General features: G+C 41.3%; 1 protein-coding gene across 3 annotated transcripts in view; it reads left to right on the top strand.

Moving 5' to 3' along the window:
• Positions 1–24990, top strand: part of CUBN (cubilin) — a 281633-nt gene that overhangs the window by 151805 nt on the left and 104838 nt on the right. For all 3 annotated transcript variants that reach the window (XR_010934358.1, XM_067704299.1, XM_067704308.1), the window contains 5 exons: positions 3497–3656; positions 5905–6018; positions 7741–7851; positions 9241–9369; positions 10368–10500. Coding sequence is in view for 2 of the 3 variants with exons in the window: in XM_067704299.1 (XP_067560400.1) it covers positions 3497–3656; positions 5905–6018; positions 7741–7851; positions 9241–9369; positions 10368–10500 (647 nt within the window). In the remaining variant the exon portion in view is untranslated. The remainder of the gene's footprint in view (positions 1–3496; positions 3657–5904; positions 6019–7740; positions 7852–9240; positions 9370–10367; positions 10501–24990) is intronic.

Here is a 24990-nt window from a genome sequence, read left to right as displayed (position 1 = left end):
CCTCTGACAACCACCTGTTTGTTCTCTGTATCCATAGCTCTGTTTCTGTTTTGTTATATTTGTTCATTTGTTTTAGTTTTTAGATTCCACATGTAAGTGAGATCATATAGTAGTAGTCTTTCTCTGTCTGACTTATTTTACTTAGCACCATACCCTTTAGATCCGTTCATGTTGTCACAAATGGCAAGATTTCATTCTTTTTTGTGACCGAGTAATATTCCATTGTATATATATGCCACATCTTCTTTATCCATTCTTCTGTCGATGGACACTTAGGTTGCTTCCATGTCCTGCCTATTGTAAATAGAGCTGCAATGAACACTGTGGTACATGACTCTTTTTAAATTATGGTTTTCTCAGGGTATCTGCCCAGTAGTGGGATTGCTGGGTCATATGGTAGTTCTATTTTTAGTTTTTTAAGGAACCTCCATAGTGGCTGTAGCAATTTACATTCCCACCCACAGTGCACCAGGGTTCCCTTTTCTCCACAGTATCACCAACACTTACTTGCAGTCTTTTTGATGCTGATCTTCATTCTGCCAGGTGTGGGATGATACCTCATTCTGGTTTTGATTTGCATTTTCCTGGTGATTAATTGTCTTGAGCATCTTTTCAAGGACCTGTTGGTAAAATCAGAATTCCAATATGGGATTATGGCAAAAGGGAATCATATTGGGCTCGGAGCTTGATAACTCAGTGGAGGTTGGATTCCTTATAATTTTATAAATTAAAGCTTAAATTGATTTGATATTACTCTCAAATAAAAGGACTGCTATTCCAAACTGTTAAAAAAAAGAAGACCCCAGCTGTCTCCTTGATAACGTGAGGTCTTACACTTTCATAAAATGGTAATTGGGAACATATAACTTAATAACTATCATACACATTGTAAAGAGAAGTAACATGATATAATATAGAATTTGGAGAGAGAAGAATTAAGTTCCTGGTTCTGCTACTCAGTAGCTCCGTGATCTTGGGTCACTAGCTCCCATTGGATGAGACAATAGTTTAATAGCTAGCACACTTGTGAAGTCTCACTTTCTTCACTAAAAAAACGAAAAACATCACATGCTGTTGAGGACTAGTTTTAGAGATGTTTGCACTGGTGCTTGTAAAATTACAACATGCTAACCAAATGTAGGGTGACATTGGTATATAATTTTGATTTAGGGACATTGGAAACCTTCTATCTTGGATCTGTTCCTTGTGAAGTAATGCCCCAGGTGTATGGATTTCAGCCAGAGTCCTGTGATTCCAGGATCTCGGGGGTAGGAGGGGCTGGAAACATGTAGACCTCCTAGAAGATGTGTTCTTTTAAAGAACCTCCAGGGAAATGGTTCATTCATGGGACTTTCTGAATGACTTTCGCCTTCACTTTCTACCTTCCTTATTTTGCCTTAAGAGGATTTCAACCATTCAGAGAGAGGAAGACAACTTAGAAAGGGAAGGAACAATATCTACTTACTCCCTAGCCCTCTGAATTTGGAGAGAGAGAAAGGGAACTAGAGGAGTCTTGGCTTTGTGAGTTCATGGACTTGTAAAAATCCTCTGCATGTGTGTGTATCGTTGGGTGTTGTTTGTTGCTTTTTGGGGGACGTCTATAAACCTCATAGAACCCATGTTCCACTGAAGTTTAAGAAATGCTCTTTTAAGCAAACAAACCAGTCACCTTGAGAGAAGCAAGTGGTCTTGTACAAGCAGTCTTGACCAAGGGTCGGTTGCCATATTCCCCAGACCCCTGGACCCCAGATGTTCTAAGAGGGTATTCTTTAAAGCAAGATAGTATTAATATAACATTACTGAAATCCTACGTTGTTATAGCTATGACCTTAGGAAAGTTTAAAACCAAGTACAGAGATAAACAAGTCTTGGATTAAACCCATGGTGGTAATACTTGCGAGTAGGTTGCAGTGTAAATGCAGTATAAGAGGTTGTGTAATGATGGCGTGTGTGTGGGTTTGGCTCCTATTCAAGGTATTCAGAAGAGGCAGTCACACTAGATTGCAAACTACATTTTGAATTGGTTGAGAATATATCATTTAGTTTTTAATCAACCTTTAAATGTTGAGTGAAAATCAGTTTTAACGTTTTATTGGATATATAGATTTAAAGATTAGGACATTGAGGGAAACAAAGAAAAAAGAAGTGATGCTCCAGAGCATTTATGTGAAATCCGTCATCGTAAAAGTTTTCGCCCCTCATTAGAGTTAAAGGTCCTATTGATGTTTGACTCATGTGCTCATACAAATTAAGCTGAGAATAGCCTCCCAGTCACACTTACGTGCTAAGGAGAACGCTGATTGTAATCACTAGGTATTCTAAAGTCACTTGTGTGTACCTTCCTTGTATTAAGTTCCCGACTTTCTGTTTTCTCCCAGGGCTTTCTTATGAAATGTAAATAGCAATTTATGTTGCATGAAACAGTCATATTTTAACCTCATACTTTTACTCCCACCCTGGCGGTTGGCCAGCTGATGCATCTATCTTGCTTAATTGAAATCTTGCATTGGACAAAACGAAAGGTTTAATTCTGGACTCCAGAACCTAGCTGTCTGGTTCACCGTGTCCTGCTCCCTCTTAGGAACTGTGTGTCTTGGTCACATCAGTGAGCTCTCTGTGCATCCGTTATCCTCTTCTTGAAAATGGAGGGAATCTGGGGAGGAGGAAACTGGAGAGTATATGTGAAAGGCTGAATCCAGTTCCTGGCTCATAGTAAACATTTAATGAACGGTTGCTGTCATTATTATTATCATCCAGAGACAAAGAACTCATTTCCCCCCAGTTTACACATAAGAGCATTCTAAGATTCACACCAGACACACAGAATCCCAAGAAAATGCGCAAGCTTCAATTTCACACACCAGTACAGCAATTTTGGGGGTCTGTAATGTAAACTCTGTTCCACTGGCACATATGGAAGGTCAGCTAAGTCCCAGTGCAGAACTGGGCAGCACAGAGCCCAATATCTTTTTTAAACTAATGAGGTAATTTTCTAAATCAGCCTCACATCACTACGTCATTTGAAAGAATTCTACCATTTCTCTTCCTCTTGACCATGACCCCATGAAGAGCATAAAGTTCCAGCAAAGGCTGGGTTTCTGAAAATGAATGATTCCTCCTCATTATTTCTTATGTATTTGCTCCATGTTCATTCTTGTGTCAGCACATGTGAGCATGGCCCATGATGTAACTGCCCTGGAGTCAGGAGAGTTAGAAAGCAGGGAAAGGCCTGGCATTTATAAAGACATCCAGGGATCTAATGGCGAGTTTCTTGGGCACAGAAACTCCTACTGAAATCCCTAGTTTTCCTAGAAATGACCAAAGACTCAGACACCCCAATGGACCCGAGTGACAAGACAATAAAATGAAGCACTGGATTCCAGCAAATGTGTTTTCTACTAGGTCACCGACGTGCAGGTACTCCACGGAACAGGCGCCTTGTACAGGCAGATCTGAAGTTCTGAACCGCTGTGTTCCCTGTTGTGTTTCTTTGTAGGCATTTGATGGTTTAAGCTCTGCAGCCCCTCGCCTTGCCGGTGTGTGTGGAAGACAGCAGCTGAGGAACCCCTTCACCTCTTCAGGAAACAGCCTCTTCCTGCGATTTCAGTCTGGCCCTTCCAGACAGAGCCGGGGGTTCCGCGCTCACTTCAGACAAGGCAAGTTCCGCGCGGGTCTCCCGGAAGCACAAACCATCTGTTCTTAAGTGCCCCTCTTGGTGCTGCAGTAAAATGAGACCGAAATCGGTCCCAGCTTTCTACTTAACATGCGACAATTTCAGTAGAACAAAGGAACCGTGGTTTGCAATGATTCCAACTGTTGATACTTTTAACTTTTCCTTTGTCCAACTAAGGTGACGCGAACTTCCTTGGGATCGCTGTATCTCTCAAGCACATTTTCAGAATAACACTTAAAAGTGCCTTTAATATTAGAGACACTATTAAAGAAGTGTTTATCCAGGTTCATTTATTCACAGATATATTATCTAGTATTTATCCAAAGTTTTATGCTAAGAGATACGCTACTATAAATTACAAGACTTTCTTGTAATATAAAGTCAGGTTCTAACCCTCAAGATAGTGGTTGCCCTCCACCTGAAGAATCAGTATTGTTTTCCATTGATTTCTTCTTTTCTCTTTTCTTTTCTTTTCTTTTTTTTTGGCCGCACTATGCGGCCTGCATGGAACCCAGGCCACAGTAGTGAAAGCGCTGAGTCCTAACCACTGGACCGCAAGGAAATTCCCCATTTTTTTTTCTTAAAGCACCACTTCCTACTAGACCTTTTCACCCATTGCCTTTCATCTGGGAATTTTAGAGATTAACCCTTTATTCCACTGTCAGAGACGGAACCCAGAGCTGGGTGGGTTGTTGTCCCCTTAATACGCCTTTGATTTTTATTGGGAGGATCCTTGTCATTTCAAACAAGTGTGGTCTATTTAGTCATTTCATCTGTTTCAGTGGACTTGGCTTGCCCGGATTCTGCAGTAAAGAGCCCTGGCTAGGAAGAGTTTCTGGGTTGAGGTCTGCCCAAGGTGCACTGTAGGCTTTGGAGCAAGAAGACTGCGAAGTTCTTTCAAAGAAAGAACAGCTTCTTTTTTTTTTTTTTTTTTTTTTTTCGGTATGCAGGCCTCTCACTCTTGTGGCCTCTCCCGTTGCGGAGCACAGGCTCCAGACACGCAGGCTCAGCGGCCATGGCTCACGGGCCCAGCCGCTCCGCGGCATGTGGGATCTTCCCAGACCAGGGCACGAACCTGCATCCCCTGCATCGGCAGGCGGACTCCCAACCACTACGCCACCAGGGAAGCCCAAGAACAGCTTCTTAACACTCTTTCTTTTCATTTAATTAATCACTTACGTTTTGCTTCATAGCAAAGAAGTCCCCAGCGGGTCTTCTCTGGGCTGCTATAGTAGCCTCCCGGCCTCACCTGCCCTTCTCCCATATTCCTCCAAAGTCAACGTGCAGTAGCGAGTTCTGATTCTGACCTTCAGTGCTCCATTGTCTGTCCTGACTCCACACCGACCAGGGCGTGGAGCCCAAGCTTCTCCACACAGGCACAGAATCTGCCCTGCTCTTTTTCCAGCATCGCTCGACCCTCCTCACGCGCCCCATGCTTCGGCCAAGCGTGTGTGGTGCAGCCCGTGCCCTCCTCTGTCTTTGCTCGGGCTGCCCTGGGCCACTCTCCCTCACCCCCGAATCCTCCTTCAGCGCTGTCTGCGCCATGAGATGCCTTGTACACCCCCCCGTCTTCTACTCCCACAGGGCTCTGCACATCCCTGATGACACACAGCCGCCCTTATGAAGTCTCTTTCAACTGAATATTTATTTTCCTAAAAAAGAAGTCAGTCGTGGGGCTTCCCTGGTGGCGCAGTGGTTGGGAGTCCGCCTGCCGATGCAGGGGACATGGGTTCGTGCCCCGGTCCGGGAAGATCCCACGTGCCGCGGAGCGGCTGGGCCCGTGAGCCATGGCCGCTGAGCCTGCGCATCTGGAGCCTGTGCTCCGCAACGGGAGAGGCCACAGCAGTGAGAGGCCCGCGTACCGCAAGAAAAAAAAAAAAAAAAAAGTCAGTCGTAAAAGAGATTATCCCTATGTCTGTAATTTGCAAGTGGGCAGAGTAAGTGAATCAATGCCAGCGTTTTGTTGAATGATTCAGGCAATTCGTAGCCGTTTACTCTGTTGTTCTTTGCCACTCCCCACTCCCCGTAACTGAAGAATACTGTTACAGATGTAGAGTATGTTGCCACTTTCTCAGGGTTTATGTGCAGCTTTCTTGGCAGAGAACTTCCTTGACATGCCTTTCAGAAATAAGGAAACATCATTTATGCTTTCATTCTTCAAATAATTGTGTTGGAGAGTCAGCAAAAATCAAAAGTGTGTGACATTATGTGTGCGCTTGTGTGTCCCTCAGCCTGCGGCGGCTACATCCTCACCGACTCCGTTGATACGATATCCTCTCCCCTGTTCCCTGCCAACTATCCATACAATCAGAACTGCAGCTGGATAATTCAAGCCCGGCCTCCGTGTAAGTAACAAAAATAAAAAAGAATCCAGGACGCTTGGTGGCTGTGGGAAAGTCCAGCTATGACTCATGTTCTTATCTCCTCGGTGGTAACAATTGATGGCCTTCCTCTCCTGTTTTTGGGAGCCCCATTTCCTGATGTGCACAAGAACAAGGGTTTCCTAATCTGGTAGGAAGTAACTTTTACTGTTTATTCTTCATTTAATTATTTTTTAAATTTCAAGGCCTAGCAAAGGAAACGAAACAAAGCAAAAAGCTGTAACCTAGTTGAAATGACAGGCGTGTGAGACTGGGGGTAAGCAAAAATAGTGGATAAATAAATAGTTTTTGACACCTGTGCCTTGAGTGCAGTAGATGCTCAAGGCAGTTGCTGAGTGAATAAATGAACAATAAGAACCGTAGACTGGAAAATTAATAACTCCTAGTTTGGAGATGCAGTGCTATGAGCATATTGGTCTTCAACCAAGGTGGAAGTTAATTACAAAACCTGGTCTCTCCTGTGATGCACGTATTTAAAAAAAAATCCCAGCATAGGCCTTAAGAAACATGGAATACGTGCTTACACTGTGTTCTTTTTAGAATCCTAGAAGCTTGTTTTCTGCTCTGGTAGTAAGGATTACTGTCCACATTTTACAGAGAAAGTGAAGAGTTTCCTAAAGACTCAAGCAGAATGACCGCGAAGAGGGTGATCGCAGGGCCGTTAGGAATCCCGTTCCAAAGGAGCCCTGCCCTTCCTTGAGGTTTTCAGGAAAAACGGATGATTTCAGACGTCCTGTGGGAATGGCATTAAGTTCTTTACTCCGCTCTCTGATTAATGACCTGTGTGGTAATAGGAAAGTCACTTACGCTGATGAGGCCCCATTAGCTAATCTGAAAAAAGAAGAGTTTGGCTTAAATATTCTCTAACATTTTTCCTAGGCATGTTAAGCATTAACAGAAGGGTATCTTGATTGCCCTGCATGTCATTTGGGGGTCAGTGATGTAATCCTTAGGCAAAGAAAGTAGCCAGGAATTTAGCCTTGAGTAAAGAAGTCCCCTGCCTCGAGTTCCACAGTCTGGCACCTAAGGATAATTTCTAAACCATTCTAAAGCATTTAGATGAAAGAGGTCACTGGTATAAAGACAGCAATAGGGAAAGATCCTATTCGGAAGATTTGGGACCCTGGAAGAAAACAAAAGGAAAATGTACCCAGGCACATACCTTTCTGCAAGTAATTCAAAGCTCTCTTTATAAATGAATGAACTTCCGTTTCCCGGGTTCTGGCCTTAAAGTAACACCGAGAATGCTAGGATACGTGTGCCGGAGAGGAAAATGTCTTATATACAAGCACAGGTAAAGAATTAGAATTTAAGGAAACTATTCTATTAAGAAAAATACTTCTGCGAGGAACACAGCAACAGTGGATGCATTCCCCATCGTCCGTGAAATAAACCCACCCAAGGGCCCTTCTCCAAGGGTTCTCTTCCCAGTACCAGCGTTTCAGAATCTACAGACATTTTCGAAAGCATGGATTCAATTACTCTTCAAAGGAAAGCTTTTAGCAGAGCGGTTGATACTTCTCCTCTTCACCCCCCTCCCCCATCCGTCCCCCTGTGCACATCTGCCAGATTCATGGCTCCCCTGCTGGAGAAACAGCAGGAGAAAGGATCAGAGGTGAAATAGCATTCCCTGTATGTTTTGTTTGCCAGAACGTTATTAAAGAGTCTTCTCTTTTTCCCTTTCAGTCAATCATATCACCCTCTCCTTTAGCCACTTTGGACTTGAAAGCAGCACAACGTGTACTCGAGACTTCTTAGAGATTTTGGACGGCAGTCGTGATGATGCGCCCCTCCGAGGTACTGCCGCGCTCACTCGCTCACATCTGTGGCCTTGGCTTTTTACAGTTTCTGTGCTTACGTGTGTATATGCTGTCATTCCAGGTTAGAATGTTTCCAATAACTATGAAGAGCGTCATAAGCCATGTAAAGATAACGAGAGGCTAAGAAAGCAGGATGTAATATGGTGTTCAAGAAACTCAGCTTGTTCATATTCAAGGACATGAATAGTTTATATATGTATATTTTTAATTGAAAGTTGTGATTGCTTTAGACAGTAGTGAAATGCAGTGCATTCCAGCATTAAGTAGCATTCTCTGAGAAATTTCTTATTAACATTTGACCACAGTGCTGGTACTCAAATTGAGCATGTTTCTTTTGGTTTTGTCCTCAGTGGAAACAAAAGAACAGATAGATAGATAGATAGTAGATAGGTAATCTAGAGTTCTGTTTGTAAAACATCCCAGTAGAAATTAGGGATTGCTGCTAAATAGTTTCTGAAATGTTCTCAAGCAAAATAATCTCAGGTTATTTAAACATTCTCCATGAGTCACTCCTGAGTTAGGAGTAGTGTCAGGGCCTTAGTTAGGGACAGTGTCAGTGCCTGAGTTGGGAGTATTTGAGCTTTGTCATCCAAGGTTCTCATCCTGCGCTAGAAGACAAGCTCCATCAGAGAAGGGACTTTGTTTTGCCCATTGCTTTATTCCCAGTGCCCAGAACAGTGCCTGAGATGATAACAGGCAATTGAGGAATACTCTCTGCTCTCTGCAGACTTCCGATTGTATTCCTTGAGATCTTTGTCTGTAAGCATTTAACTGAGGTTGAGGCTATATTATTTAATGGACACTTATATAACACCTTGTGCTGAGTGCTATCCTAAGAACTTTATAAACAGTAACTCAATTAATCCTCATACCCTTATGATACAGGATTTCACTGTTATCAAAGGTCCCCTCTCTCAAGTGGGGAAACTGAGGCACAGAGCACTTAAGTAACTTGACTCAGGTCACGTAGCTGGTAAGTGGCAGAGCAGGGAGTTGAGTTGAATCCAGGTGTTTTGGTTCCAACATCCACGTGCTTCTCTGCTCTTATATGTTGCTTTTAAGAATTAGCACGTGTATTTGCGCAGGTCCCTACCGCACGGGAGAGTTTAGCATTCGTTACATTTGGCGGTCATCTGTATTACTCTGCCTCCCCCTAACAATCTTTACCATGCTTATGAATCACCTCCCCTATGCTTGCATTCATAGCTCATTCTGAATTATCAGACATCATCCCCAACACTGACCCTAATTTAAATGTTTCTCCTAATAGTGTTTTCTTCTGTTTGCTTTGGTCTCTTGTGATGCTAGTAAAATACGTGTTTACTTGTCATCATTCATTCTCCTTGTCACCGTCTTCATTATTTAGGCCGATACTGTGGCCCCTCCATGCCCCACCCCATCACTTCCTTCAGCAATGCTCTGACACTGAGGTTCGTCTCGGATGCTATAGCGAATTTTGGTGGTTTCCACGCCACGTATGCTGCATCAACATCAGGTAAGAATGGTAGCAAATGGCGCTACTAGGTTAAGAGAAATGTGTAGAAAGTCCTTGGTTTATTATTTGGGATTCTTCTACATTCAGCATTCGGAGCTAGTTTCCTAGATCCTCTCTATGACTAACCTCACTATCTTTCATATTAGGTCAACACGCTTGTAAAGTCTAGCAGTAGTGAACTCTATACCACATCTTCTTTATCCATTCGTCCATCGACAGACACTTAGGTTGTTCCCATACCTTGGCAGTTGTGGCTGACGCTACGCGGATGAGCTCTGGAAGCGGGGAGAACTGGTTGGAATGATCTTGGGAGACTATCTTGTCGGTGTCTCCTTGTTCTCCTTCATGATACGTTTGTTAAGGGAGCCCCTGATGGACAGTGTCTGATGGCATCTCTTATGGGTGGACAACTGCTGTTCTTTAGTCTCCCTGGCCTCACAGCTGCGCTCAGGCAGGGCTGGGTGTTGGCACTGATGCAGGATGGATGGTGGCTTATGGGGAGGAGGGGAAAGAGGGGCAGCCAGTGCTGGGGCTCTTAGCCAGGAGAGTGCTGCTGGCTTCCTGGTTATTAGCAGCTAAAAGCCTTAGAACACCAAGGAGATGTGTGCACGTTTCTGTGCTCTCCTGAGAAGGAAAAGCTGAAATACTGCCTTCTGTTCTAGGCCAGGGGTGAAAGTCATCCTGGTCAGCAATACCGAGGGACTACAGAATTAAAATGAGTCTTTTATTACATAAAGTTAGAGTTCACAGGGAGAAAAGGCTTTTAGAAAAGAAACTACTGAGATTCCTTCTAATCCACCATACCCTGTGGCTTTTAGTTTTCAGGTTTCAGAATCTTTTCCTTATTATATATGATACGGATTTTTTTAATTATGAAATGAAAATGGCATATCCTTTGATGCTGATAACAGCTGTTCTAGTGTTCTTTCTCCTTTATCTTATGGTGTCTTGTATTCAATATTTAATCTGCCACTCACTTTGTTTCTCCTTTCTTCTAGCTTGTGGTGGCATCTTCCACATGGCTGAAGGCATCTTCAACAGCCCTGGCTACCCAGAAATTTATCCCTCTAATGTGGAATGTGTCTGGAACATTGTCAGTTCCCCTGGCAACCAGCTCCAGCTGTCTTTTATGTAAGTCCTTTTTTATAGTATATTGTTTCAGGGAGAATGGATCTGCAGGAAGGAAGCAGTGTTACTAATAGGATGGACAACTAATAGCATATTTGTCCAAACAACCGTTAGAGAATGTGGTGGGAACTTCAGGAAGTCTGTTTCCATATTTCCTCTGTTTTAGTCATAGTTTAGGTTATAAATAGCATTAAAATTCTCTTGCAGTGGTTTTAGAGTCCTGCCTAACATTACCAAGAGTACATGCCTGAGCTCTTGGTACATTACTTTTTGAAATTCTCATTTTCAGAGAACATTAATTTTATCGTTTTTTTAAAAATTAGGAACACTTAGATTCTTTCAGAGCATCACTAACATTCTTTCTTCCAGGAGAAATCCCCATCTCAGTTAAGCCTTCTTCACCCTTATGTCTTATCCCCATGCTAATCCACCATTGTCAGAAAAGACGGGTTTATTTGGTATCAGCAGAGAATTGCAAAGATGAGTTTATTTAGGATCAACAGGAAATTGCAAAGATGAGTTTATTTGGGATCAGCAGAGAATTGCAATTTGGGGTCTGCAACCATGGCAAGACACGTGCAAGTCCCTGTATTGCGAGAGAAGGAGAACACTTCTATAAAGAAGAAAAGGAAGTTTAGAGGGTTATAATAAACAGAGAATCCAAGGCTTCTCATTGGTTGAGCCCTTCAGGAAAGAAGAGAGGCCTTTCTTCTTCCTGTTGGGACTCTGCTATTTCTGCAGGGCATGAGAGCTCCCCCTTTTGGTATCCTGACTCTATTTAATTGAGGTTTCTGTTTATTAATTTTTTACATTTCCCCCTTTTTATCATAATCTTTCTCTGAAATCATTGCTGATCTAGAGTCAGGGTTTCTAGTTTCAGTGGATTTTTGTGTGTCAATGTCAGGAAGGACCTTTCCTGGTATAGTATTTCATGTCAGAGGGAAAGTGAACAGATTGAAAATCTATTAAGGTCACGTCTGAGTAATTAGGAGGGGTAGGAGGGAGAACTCTCAGGTGCTTTTTATCTAAAGTCCATATGATATCAAGATCATAGACATTGGAGATCATCTGACGCCTTATGTCATCCTCAAAAGTGTATCTTGGGAAAGCTGTCTCGTCAGATGTCGTCTTCTTCAATTCCAGACAATGTTTACTTTCAGGTCACCAGGTGATGTACAGGTACAGTCAGGGTTCAGTGATTTCTTTAGGTGTGCTACATAAATCCAAGAGTCTGCTTCTCAGAGGTTGGTGTCACAAGGGTTGGTTAGCAGTCCCTGATAGGGACCCTTCCAATGAGGTTGAAGTGAGTTCTTCTGGAGGACTCTTTTGCAATAGACAAAATCTCTAGGTTGCAAGATGTGATGCTTAATGTCTTCATCTCCCAAGGGTACACTATGAAAAGATTGCTCTATTAAAACATGGTTATTTTTAATAGAGGCAATTAATCCTTTGCAATGTTGGAATATCTCTCCTTTTATCAGTCGTGTGTCAAAAGAAGTGGGAACCAAGTGCATTGGAAATTATGTGACTATCTCAAATGGTAAGAGTTTATGAGTTCCAAAAGCGGAAGATCCAAGATTTAGAAGGACAGATGGCAGTGCTTTTGACCAAGATGTTTGGAGGGCCTCTATAAATGTTGCCAATTGAGTCTTAATGGTGCTGTTAGTGTGTTCGACTGAACCAGAGGAGTAAGGGTGGTGAACACAGTGAAAGTGTTGTAAAACGAGCCAAACAGAGCAGACTTGTCAAAGTACCTGGCCAGTAAAATGGATTCCTTGATCGCTATGAAGTTTGAGATGAGTTCCCCAGGTAGGGATCATCTTTTCCAAGAGGACTTTTGCCACAGAAGGGACAGTAGGCTGTCTGCAAGGGAAGGCTTCAGTCCAGTGTGAAAACATATGGACCATGACTAAAACATATTTACATCCATTAGAGGAAGAAATTGTATGAAATCCACTTACCAGAGCTTGAATTGTCCATTAGGCAATATACAATGTCTGGGAGCAGTACGAACGGGCTTCCCTGGTTCTACTTTGGACAAGTGGGACAAGTGAGGGTTGGCACTTTTTTCAGCCTTGTTAATGTTTCTCCTCTAATATTGATTCATGAAGGCTATCATCTTGTCAGTAGAACAATGGTTTAATGCACGTACAGCAGTGAGGAGTGGGAGTTTTAGAGTGTTGGGTGGGAATAGGTTGTTATTTGATGCAAACCAGAGCTTTCTCTTTTTATCAAACCAACAATTATTGAATTCCAATCTTTTTTTTTTTTTTTTTTTTGGTACACGGGCCTCTCACTGCTGTGGCCTCTCCCATTGCGGAGCACAGGCTCCGGACGCGCAGGCCCAGCGGCCATGGCTCACGGGCCCAGCCGCGCCGCGGCATGTGGGATCCTCCCGGACCGGGGCACGAACCCGTGTCCCCTGCATCGGCAGGCGGACTCTCAACCACTGTGCCACCAGGGAAGCCCAGAATTTCCAATCTTGTTTTCCTTTTTCTGAGGCTGATTGCTGGGCTTCTCTAGCCAGTTTTTCTAAATTTCCCTTTGGACCACGACAGAAGTTTGGCTGCTATTGGTCCCTTTAAGGGCAGCATTCCTTACAGAAATATCAGCAAGGTGATTTCCCTTCGCTTCCAGAGAGTCAAGTTCAGAATACCCCAGAATCTTAATAATAGCTGAAGTGGCAGGTGAAATTATTGCATCCAATAATTCCTAAACACAGGGGCCATCTTAAATTTTTTTTCCCACTGGACGTAAGGAAGCCACATTGCTTCCACAATATTCCAAAATTATGAGCTACTCTAAAAACATATCTACTATCAGTATAAATATTGGCAGTTTTGTCCTTGGCTAAATATAAGCCCATGTAAAAGCATGTAATTCAGTCTGGGCTGAAGTAACCATAGGTAAAGATGCTGCGTCAGCAACATCAAAAGGAGTCTTAATAGCATACCTAGGACTGTAGTTGCCATTATCACCTTTTAAATGAGAACCGTCAGTGAACCATGGGAAGTCAGCATGACCCAGTGGAATTCCCTGTAGGTCATCCTGAGGAGTCAGGAGGTGGTGCATCAGTGTTAAGCGCCACGAGGGACTTTGCTGGTGATGGAGGGAAGAGGAGTAGCCGAGTTAAGGTTATTACAATGGAAGAGAGTTATGTAAGGAGCAGTTAACCAAAGGACTTCACAGGAGGTGAGGTGGCTGGCTGGGAAATGTTGAGTGTGATGAGAAGTCAGAACTTCTACTGTATGAGGTACAAAGATGGTTAAAAGGGATCTCACAATAATTTTCTCGGTGATCTTAACCAAAAGGGGAGTGGTTGTAATGGCTTTAAGACAAGGGGGATATCCCCATGCTACAGGGTCCAGTTGCTGGCCATAATACCCTATGGGTCAATGGTGGTCCCTGTGTTTTGGGATTAGTACCCCAAAGGCATTCCCATTCTTTTCATATACAAAAAGGAAAAAGAGAATCTGAACATTGGGATGCCCAAGGGCAGGTGGATTCACCAAACTCTCCTTTAGGGCCTCAAAGACTATGTCATCTGTTTCTTCTCTTAAAATTGCATTGAGGTTTTTATTGTTGAGTACAACGTACAGAGGTTTAGCCGTAGGAGAGAAATTTGGAATCCAATTTCAACAATAATCAACTAGCTGGAGAAAACGTTGCAGTTGTGCTTCATTTGGGGTTTTGGGAAACTTAGGTCACCATGAAGTCTATCTGGATCTAGATATAGCCTTTGTTCTGATCGCAGATACCCTAAATATCAAACCTGGGTTTGGGCAAACTGCAATTTTCCTTTGGCTACCTTGGGTCCCTTTAAGGCTAAAAGCTTTAGCAAGTGGATGGAGTCTTCCTGTGAGGAGGCTTGAGAAGGAGCTCAAAGAAGCAGCTCATCCACCTATTGCAACAAAGTAGTTGAATCTCCAGAGAATTTTGTATCATCCAGGTCAGCCTTCAGGGTTCCTGAGAAATAAGGACTCTGAGTAGAACCCTGAGGCATTACTGTCCAGGTTAATTGGTTTTCTTCCCAAGTAAAGGCAAAAAGGTATTGGCTAGCTTCCTAAACTGGAATACTAGAGCATGTACTACATGAATCAATTACAGGAAAGAATTTGCTTCCAGTTGGAATGACGTCAGTATCATATAAGGGTTAGGGACAACAGAATGTCAAGAGATAACAATGCTGTTGATTGTTTTGAGATCCTAGATAAACCTTCACCTTTGACCTGTAGGTTTTCTCACCAGTAAAATGGTAGTGTTTCAGAGCACAGTACAAGGGATTATGAGGCCTTGAGCCTTATAATTTTCTATTAGGGGTTTTATGCCTTGAAGATCTTTTTTTAAAAGGTTTTTGATTAATTCTGGGAAGAGGTTTTGAGAGGTCTACTTAAATCTTGACGGGAGGTTTGTTGTGAATTTTGTTGCTGTGAATCTCCAGCATAAGTTGGAGATTTTGCCCATGAGGAAGGTGGTAGCTGATTCAGTGGAGACAAATGATAAGTATTTCCAGAATCAGCTCTAGTACTATCAGAGGCAGAGGCTGCTTTATAGTAATGGGGTTGAGCACCGAGAGTGTGGCTCTGGTGTCAGTTAGGACTGGAAGAGCGTCATCCCCGATCTAGAGAAATGTTCCTCCATGCCGACTAAGAGGGAGAATTGGGGAAAATCCCTGTAGAGCCCCATCAATGAGAATTGGGAGGATGTTGAAAGGCTGGTTAGAGGGCTGAAGTCACCTGAAACACTTAAATTTGTGACAATCTCTTCCAATGTCCTGGCTCTTTGCAATAATAGAAATTAGTAGGGTTTTGGTTTCATTTAGGAGGCTTCATTTGCTGGGGCTGAAGATTAAGAATTCTGGCAGTCTTCCTCTGAGGTGCCTTATCTAGAGTTTGAGAGAGCTGGTTTGCCACATTAACTAAATCTGGAATAGATAGAGTTTCCCATTCCATCCTGGTCCTTTTTCCTAGAAGGGAAAGGTCTCAGTTCAGCCCATTAATAAACATAGAGTTAAAAACTACCTGGGTAGAATCAACATCTAAAGGAAGACCAGAATTTTCTTTAAAAATAACCTGAAGTTGATTGTAATAATCATGAACAGTTTCATCAGATTTTTGTGTGTATGCCTGGATTTTGTTCCAATCAACAGGTTTTGGAGAAACCCTAGGAACTGCTTGATGAAGCTGCCTAGGGATTGGCCAAGCCTGATCATACAATAAGATAGCAGGCTGAGGACTTTCATATAATAAGATAGCAGGCTGGTGCAGTGGATAAGAATCTGCCTGCCCATGCAGGGGACACAGGTTCGATCCCTGGTCTGGGAAGATCCCACATGCTGTGGAGCAGCTAAGCTCGTACGCCACAGCTACTGGGCATACGAGAGTCCACGTGCCACAACTACTGAGCCCACGTGCTGCACCTACTGAAGCCTGAGCGCCTGGAGCCCATGCTGCTCTGCAACAAGAGAAACCACCGCAATAAGGAGCCCGCGCACCGCAACCAAGAGTGACCCCCGCTCGCCACAACTAGATAAAGCCTACGCACAGCAACTAAGACCCAACACAGCCAAAAAAATAAATTAAATTAAAATTAAATCTTTAAAAAAAAGATAGCTGGCTGGTCTCCCAGCTGTAATTCTAGAGACCTTTTAGGATTTCCCCCAATTAGTGGTTTTCATCCAATGCTGAGCCTGGCCCTCACTCACCAGCATATGAACTAGCTGATATAAGTCAGAGAAACCAGGTTGACAAGTTTGAATGACTATATTAAATTGTCCAGCAATTTGTGAGCATCTCCAGTGACTTTGGGAAAGCCTTTGCTTATGGATTGCAGTTCAGCCTTAGTCCAGGGAGTACAAAAAACTAAGGGCTTAGCCTCTGGATTCTCAGAAGACTTATGTTTATTTTTTTTAATAGATCTTTATTGGAGTATAATTGCTTCACAATACTGTGTTAGTTTCTGTTGCACAACAAAGCGAAACAGCCGTATGCATACACATGTGCGCATATCCCCTCCCTCTTGAGCCTCCCTCCCACCCTCCCTATCCCACCCCTCTAGGTCATCGCAAAGCACTGAGCTGATCTCCCTGTGCTATGCTACTGCTTCCCACCAGCTAACTATTTTACATTCTGTAGTGTATGTGTGTCAATGCTACTCTCACTTCACCCCAGCTTCACCCTCCCACTCCATGTCCTCAAGTCCATTTTCTATGTCTACAAATTTATTCCTGCCCTGCAACTAGGTTCATTAGAACCTTTTTTTTTTTTTAAGATTCCATGTATATGTGTTAGCATACGGTATGTGTTTTTCTCCTCCTGACTTGCTTCACTCTGTATGACAGACTCTAGGTCCATCCACCCCACTACAAATAACTCAATTTCGTTTCTTTTTGTGGCTGAGTAATATTCCATTGCATACATGCACCACATCTTCTTTATCCATTCATCAGTTGATGGACACTTAGGTTGTTTCCATGTCCTGGCTATTGTAAATAGAGCTGCAGTAAACATTATGACACATGACTCTTTTTGAATTATGGTTTTCTCAGGGTATATGCCTAGTGGTGGGATTGCTGGGTCATATGGTATTTCTATTTTTAGTTTTTTATGGAACCTCCATACTGTTCTCCATAGTGGCTGTAAACAGACATATTCTGACAAATGCAGAGGAAACAGGAATGGGAAGAATTTCAAATGGGGAAGCTCATTAAGAGAATTAGTATGGGGGAATTGGCAGTACAAAGGAGGCATAGGTGGTGTAGCAAGGAAGGAGGAAGATGGCCCCGGAGATGAGGTCTGACCATGAGGAGCCAATGGAGAGACCAGATGGTGCTGGAAGAAGAGCCTGAGGCGTTGGGGGCCATTTTATCTCATTAATTATGTTTGCCTCAGTTAGCCTTAAAATCTTATTTTGTAGAGAGGCAATTCTAGGCTCCAGATAATGTTGGGAAGCCTCAAAATACCAAAGTAAGTATTCCACACATTTCTGGAAATTTTTGAGCTATTGTAGTCTACTTTGGTTCTAAGAAAGTTAAGTTTGGGGATTTCAAAAGTTCCCCACAATGACCATTGATATTCTAAATTGCCTTTTTTTTTTTTTAACATCTTTATTGGGGTATAATTGCTTTACAATGGTGTGTTAGTTTCTGCTTTATAACAAAGTGAATCAGTTGTACATATACATATGTTCCCATATCTCTTCCCTCTTGCATCTCCCTCCCTCCCACCCTCCCTATCCCACCCCTCCAGGTGGTCACAAAGCACCGAGCTGATATCCCTGTGCCACGCGGCTGCTTCCCACTAGCTATCTACCTTACGTTTGGTACTGTATATATGTCCATGCCTCTCTCTGGCTTTGTCACAGCTCACCCTTCCCCCTCCCCATATCCTCAAGTCCATTCTCCAGTAGGTCTGTGTCTTTATTCCTGTCTTACCCCTAGGTTCTTCATGACATTTTTTTTTCTTAAATTCCATATATATGTGTTAGCATACGGTATTTGTCTTTTTCTTTCTGACTTACTTCACTCTGTATGACAGACTTTTATCGGGTTGGTCCATTTAGTTAGGAATGTGCATGAGGAAGGACTTCAGTCTTAAACATCAGATCTGCCAGAGTCCCTGTTGGGGGTGTGGGTACTCTCAAAAACTGGGCTTCCATTTCTCAGAGGTTTTTCTCTAAAGTAAAAGAACAATTTTCAAACATTTTACAACACAAACAGCTCAATTCAAACAGCTCGGAAGCCTGAATAACAGCCAATTCTAAGGAAACGTCTTGGTCCTAGAGGAGCCAGGCCAAAGGTTTTTTCAGCCAGTGTCCAGAGAATAGCCCTTTGCAAAGGAATATGCTGAAGGCTGGACAAAAACTGGCACAGTTTCAGTGAAACAGCCCCTGCTCCTGAAGGAATGGGTCGAAGTCTAGCCAGTTTCAGTTGAAACCGCCTGATCTCAAATCAGATAGAAGTGCCAAGTGAATACTCATGTACAGAACAAAGCATTGACCAGAAAGATGAAGCTTTGAAACAGATTCCGAATAAAACCTGGAGAGCTTCAAACGCTAAGAGAGTGTGAGCTTGGATCCAGGAGAAGGACATACCATAAAACTCCAGGGTTGGCAAGAAAAACAGTGAGTGACAGTGGGCTGGATTTGTGGGTACCATACCTGTTTGCTTATCAAACCAATGAAATGTTGATCTGAAATAAATAGAATGCCAGATACTTCTCCATCGAAGATGGGTTTATTCAGGATCGGCAGAGAATTGCAATTCAGGGTGTGCACCTATGGTGAGCCCCTGCAAGTCCCTGCACAGCAGAAGAAGGAGGAGGATGCTTTTATACAGGGAAAAGGAAGCTGGGAGGGCTTCAGTAAACAGAGTCCATGGCTTCTCATTGGCTAAGTCCATGCCAAGAAAGAGGAGGAGTCTTTCTTCTTCCTCTTGGGCTCTGCTACCTTCACAGGGTGTGAGAGCTCCTTCTTCTGGTTTCTCAGCTTTGTATAACTGAGGTATCTCTTTATTAATTTTTTACAGAATTTAGTGGTTGATTTGTAAAATCACTCTCATGTTCCTCGTTGAACTGTAAGCCTTTTTGAATATGGACTATGGACATGCAATCAACAGTAGGATCCTGCCACATTCTGAGTGGTCTTAGGTTAAATTAAACAACAATAATATATTTTCTGGAAGTTGTTAGTGAAAAGCACATGGTAAGTGAAATGGGACCTTTTAATCCCATCAGTAGAGAGATACTTGTGACATGCCACACTGGTAATGAGTGCTTCATAAACATTAGATGATAAGACATTGGTATTTATTTATTTATTTATTTATTGGCTGCATTGGGTCTTCATTGTGGTGTGTGGGCTTCTCATTGCAGTGGCTTCTCTTGTTGTGGAGCACAGGCTCTAGGCGTGCGGGCTTCAGTAGTTGTGGCTCACGGGCTTAGTTGCTCCACGGCCTGTGGGATCTTCCCGGACCAGGGATCAAACCCATGTCCCCTGTCTTGGCAGGCAGATTCTCAACCACTGCGCCACCAGGGAAGTCCCAAGACATTGGTATTTAAATTGCCATTTTAAATTAAAAGTTATTTGTTTTACTGTGTCATAGATTATTGGGCTTTGGTTGGGGTTGATAATTCTGTCTTGAAAAGAATATAAGAAGTAACTTGCTTGGAGAGAAGATTGTTTTGGAGACACTGCTCTGTTTATTCAAAAAAGTCTTGCTCCTCTTCTAGGCATGCCATTCTGTGCATCAAGAATGGATTTTTAAACATGAAAGAGAAGTCCTATTTGTGGACCACATTCAAACATCTCAAGTTATTTTGTTTTAGCCCATCGATCAGACAGTGCCTCTTCAGGGTCCAGCTGGCATTGTGTCAAAACAAAGACACCCTCTGAACGCCTGAAAGGCAATACAAGTTTAAGTTGCCACGTGGGAAAGAGGTTTTGTTTGCTTTTGTCTTTACTAAAAGCACAAAGTTTTGTATGGGAAAAAAATATATATATGTGACCATATATATATAACTATATATATATATAACTATATAACTATATATATATATATATATATATACTTCTTTGTTCAACAAATATTTAAGCCCCTACTTTATACACATAAGCACTGTTGCACCCTTGCTAGATGCTTCATATATAAAGCACATGTTAATCCCATAATTGACGTTTTATATCCAGTGATGAATAAACCATGAACATCGTTCTTATGATAAAGTTCAAAGTCCTTCACATGGCTTAATAGGCCTCATAATTGCTAGACCAAAGGGCCTTTTCTGGTCTTTTTCCTCTTGGTCTTTACCACAGTCACATTCTTGAACAATATGATGTTCAGTGGTTCTCAGGAACTGGGCCAGGTACTGGGAATGTTTAAGACAGACAACATCCCATTTCTTGTTAAGTTACTAATAAGTTAATGTCAAGAAGCTATTTGTTTAAAACCTAAAGAGATTCATTTCATCTATAGGGGATAATCATATCCATATAGGGCCATAGGTGTGATCAAAGATGTTAAATTTTAAATGTGTACCACAAAGCTGATGCACACCTGATGTTCAGTGAATGTTAGATTCTCTCACTCTGCCATTTCCAAAGTATCTTGTGTGGCAGTTCAGAGTCAAATCCAAAGGAACAACACTGGGCTTTCCTCCTAGAGGGTGGACGGTAAACACAAAAAGCCAGTGTCATTCATTTTACTCTTCAGTGGACAGTAAGTCCTGATTATTGCATAAGCAAATCTTAATGCTTCATCTTTTTCCTGTCTCATCCATAAGAAGTTAATTTTGATTATTTTGTGTTCCTTGCTTGAGTTTTATTTTTAAAGTATAAATCTGTGGAATGCAAGATGCTCCCCTCTATGCAGATGATACTGAGAAGGGCTTTATGGCCAGGCCTCTGAGTTATTTCTGCCCTGGTCTAAACTATATCCAGATGGGTGCTTGGAAACTTCCCCTGGGGTGGGTGAGAAGCATATGAAAAACATATGGACTATGTCAAGTTCTAAAATATGGGGTTTGGATTGTGGACACGGCGGTGAAATCGAGTAGGGAGAAAAGCTGGAGAAATTATGGTTGCATCTATAACACAAAAGGAGGGGGGAGAAATAAAACCCCCAAAGACATTTTTTTATAAAACAGATATTTAAAGGAATGAACAGAAAATGTATTTTCTGCTGGCAGAGTCCTTTTCAAATGCGATTGATCTAGGTTCAAGAATCAAAATGAGATAATGAGAAACAGTGACTGTACTATTTTTGTTCCACATCATATTTTTACCAGCAGATCTGAGCCAAAGTGTTTGGCAAGAGGATGGATTTGCTTATAAAATGAACCGGACTAAACGAAAGACTTCCAAGAACAACAAAACGTTTTAAAAAGTCTAATTTGATTCTTACAGGTATCATCCTACCATCCTTTCTGATGAAATGTCTTTTGTGACATTTAGCATTGGATTATACCAGTCTGGTACAAAAAACAGAAAAACCTTGCACTTAGTGATCTTCTCGACCATTGGACCAAACTTTCTTGTGCATGTTGATCACCTGGGATCTTGTTAAAATTCACATTCCGATACAGTTGGTTGGTGGGGCCTGATGCTTCGTTTCAAACAAGCACTGGGGTGACGCTGATGCTGGTAAACCACGTGCAGCGTTTTGAGTAAAGATTTCGGGGCAATTTCATGTAAGCCGCCTGCTGAGGAGAATGATCACCCCTTCTTCCTTCTTCTGAAAATCAGAAGAACACAGTTTTAGCATATGGTACCTTGTTGATAACGTTCTGATATCATAACAAAGCTGAGCCTGAGTTTAAGAGCCCAACTTGACAGCTATTCTAAGGGCGGATTCAGAACAATTATTTGCCAGAAGTGATGGTAGTTCTGAACTTTGTCTCATGAAGCATTAATTTGTCAAGGAGGACAGTGGAGGTAAGACAACTGTGTGGCTTGTTTAGCCTGATGTGGGTCTTCCCTGATCTCTTCTGTGCTCGGTTATCAGTCACAGCTTTCTGCTAAGACTAAGTCTGAACTATAGATCCAGAGGATCTACACTGTAATAACCCACCTTGGTGGGATCGTGAGAGCCACAGACTCACCGTCTGGCTAGAGACCTACCGGTGCTAGTATATGGCTTGAGAAGCCAGTGGTAGAGCAGAGCTGACTGGTTGGCTCCAGGGCTCTGGTCGGCAGTGAAGGCTCAGAGGTGTGCCTGATACATTGATCCCAAAGTGAGCAGTGAGGTCCCAGAACCTCCAGGCTGGTCAGCTGTGCCTTAAGCATCCTAACCTGTTAGCTGAGATAGAGCCCAGGGAGGGCGCTGTACTTACCATCATGTGAAGTCTTGCTCACGTAATGTTGAGCAGTGACTGAAAGATACATAGCGAGGAAGTAAGTTTTCTATTCTCGAGACATTTTTTTCCCTTCCCAATGTTTTTTTTCTATAGTCCTACTAGACCATTCTTTCTTCTTCTCTTTGTCTTGTCCTTCTTCTTCTCAGCAAAAATTTCTTTCAGTTACTTCTGAAAAAAAGAATTGTTTGCACTCACTTCATTTACTTTAAAAAAAATTAAATTGCTTTTATATTTAAAAATTAATTTTAAATAAATAAAATATTACAGGGCAGCATCACATCCCCTTACCTTCTCATCACAGAGATGACCCATATTCTGAATTTTATGTCTATCACGTCTATGCATGTTTATATCCTTTTATTATATATATATCAATTATATATATATACATGTCTCCATACACACTACCTAATATTGCTTTCTGTTTTACATTTTACATAAATGCAATCATACTTACTGATTTTACTGGAAATACATTGAATTTATAGATTAATTTGGGGAGAATCTTTATTGACTCTTCATACTGAACTTGGAGTATCTTTCCATTTATTCAGTCTTCTTTTATGTCCTTCACTAAAATTTCGTGTTTTTTCCTTAAAAGTCTTATAGATATCATGTTACATTTATTCCTAGGCATCTTATTTTTTGTTGCTATTAAAAATGGTGCCCATTTAAAAATCATGGATGTACCCTGTCCACCTTACCTAAAATAACCCTCCTTAATCACTTGGTTTTTTCCTCCTGGAGCATATCACTACCTCATTATATTTCTATTTATTTGTTTATTATCTATCTCTCCTTCTAGAATGTAAGCTCCCCGAAGGAAGGAACATTGTCTGTTTTCTTCATTGTCCTGTCCCAGTGTTTGGCAATATAGTAGAGAGACAAATATTGTTGAATGAGTGTTGACTAAGTTACGTCTTGTAAATTTTCATTTGCTGGTATAAGGAAACCCTATTAATTTTTGCATATTATCTTTTTTTGTTTGTTTTGTTTTTTCACACACACACACTATATTTTATTTTTGCAAGAGATAAATAGACTGACACCAAGCATTGTAAATTTGCATATTATCTTATCCTGCCACTGTTCCAGTCTCTAGAATCGCCCAAAATTTTGTCTCTTGTCTGCTACTGTATCTTCAGTGCCTAGAAAAGGACCTGACATGTTAAGGTGCTTGGAAGATATTTATGAATGAATGAGTGCTCTTGAATATTGATTTATAGCACTTCCTTTCCAATTCTTACAACCATTCCCCCTTTCCCTATCTTATTGCCCTGGAGAACCCTTCAGTATACTGTGCAACAAAGTGATGAGCAAGCTTTCTTGTGTTGTTTCTTATTTAAATTAAATGTTTAAAAACTTTTACCTCTAAGTATATTTGCTGTAGGTGTTTGATGGGCAGTTCTCATCCAGCTGAGAAAATTTCCCTCTATTCCTAATTTTCTAAGAGTTTTTGTGATGAATGGGTGTTCAGTTTTAGCGAATGCTTTACTGCAATTGTCACTGATTCTCCCTTCATATATTTTTCCATCTTTTTTTCTCTTTAAATCTTTGTGTGTACGTGTGTGTGTTGAATTGTTGTAATAGATCTTTTCATCTTAAACCATTGTGAGTCCAACCTTATTAAGATTTACATATTTTACAGATTGATGGATTGATTTAGCTAATATTTTATGTAAGATTTTTCATCTGCATTAAGTGAGATTGACTTAAACTTTTTCTTTCTTTGACCTCCCTTGACTGATTTTGCTTCCAAGATTATATTAAATTCATTAAATAAGTTGGACTCTGTCCCCTCTTTCCTATTTTTTTTTTTTTTTTACGATATACACAAGATTAGGATTGGGATGTTGACTTATTGAAGCTTTGGTAGAGTTCCTCTATAAAATAATCTGGGCTCAGGTATTTGTTTCCTTTTGTCTGCAGGCAATTTTTAATACTGATATTTTTTGATTTAATGGTATTTTTAGGTTTTTCCATTTTTTTCTTCAACTAGTTATAGTATTGTATTTTTATAAAAATTGTCTAAGTTCAAATTTAGTGGCGTAGGTTTTTAGTAAATTTCATTATAATTCAAAAAATTTCTAGTATATCTGTTGTTTTGTCCTTTTCTTATTAGTAATATTGCTCACTTAAGCTTTCTTCTGTTATTGGTCAGTCTTATTGGAGGTTTATACTTTGTTAGTCTTATCAAAAGAATAACTTTTGGTTCCTTAATCTTTTCTAGTATTTTCTACATTTCTGTTTCACTAATTTCAGATGTTGTCGTGTTATTTCTTCTACTTCCTTTATGCGGTTTGTATGTTTGTTTTTTGTTTTACTAACTTCTGGGATTAGACATCTAGTCCACTTTTCTTAGTATTAGTTCTTTTTTACCATAAACATTTAAGGCTATAAATTTCCCTCTAAATAATGCTTTGACTACACTCCCTAAGTTTTATGGGCCCAGCACACTTCTACTGCTCAACTCTGCCTGTTTTAATACATAATGTGTTCACTCTCATTCAGTCCTAGATATATTCTAAATTGCCATTATGATTTCTTGTTTAACACCTGGTTTATATAGAAAGTTGTTTTACATATACAAATTGCGGGATCTCTTTGTTATCTCTTTATTACCCTGTTCTAATTTTATTCTATA

This window comes from Pseudorca crassidens, chromosome 1, assembly GCF_039906515.1.
Source record: "Pseudorca crassidens isolate mPseCra1 chromosome 1, mPseCra1.hap1, whole genome shotgun sequence".
In the NCBI taxonomy this organism is placed as follows: Eukaryota; Metazoa; Chordata; class Mammalia; order Artiodactyla; family Delphinidae; genus Pseudorca; species Pseudorca crassidens.
This window is presented reverse-complemented; position numbering and strand designations above follow the sequence as displayed.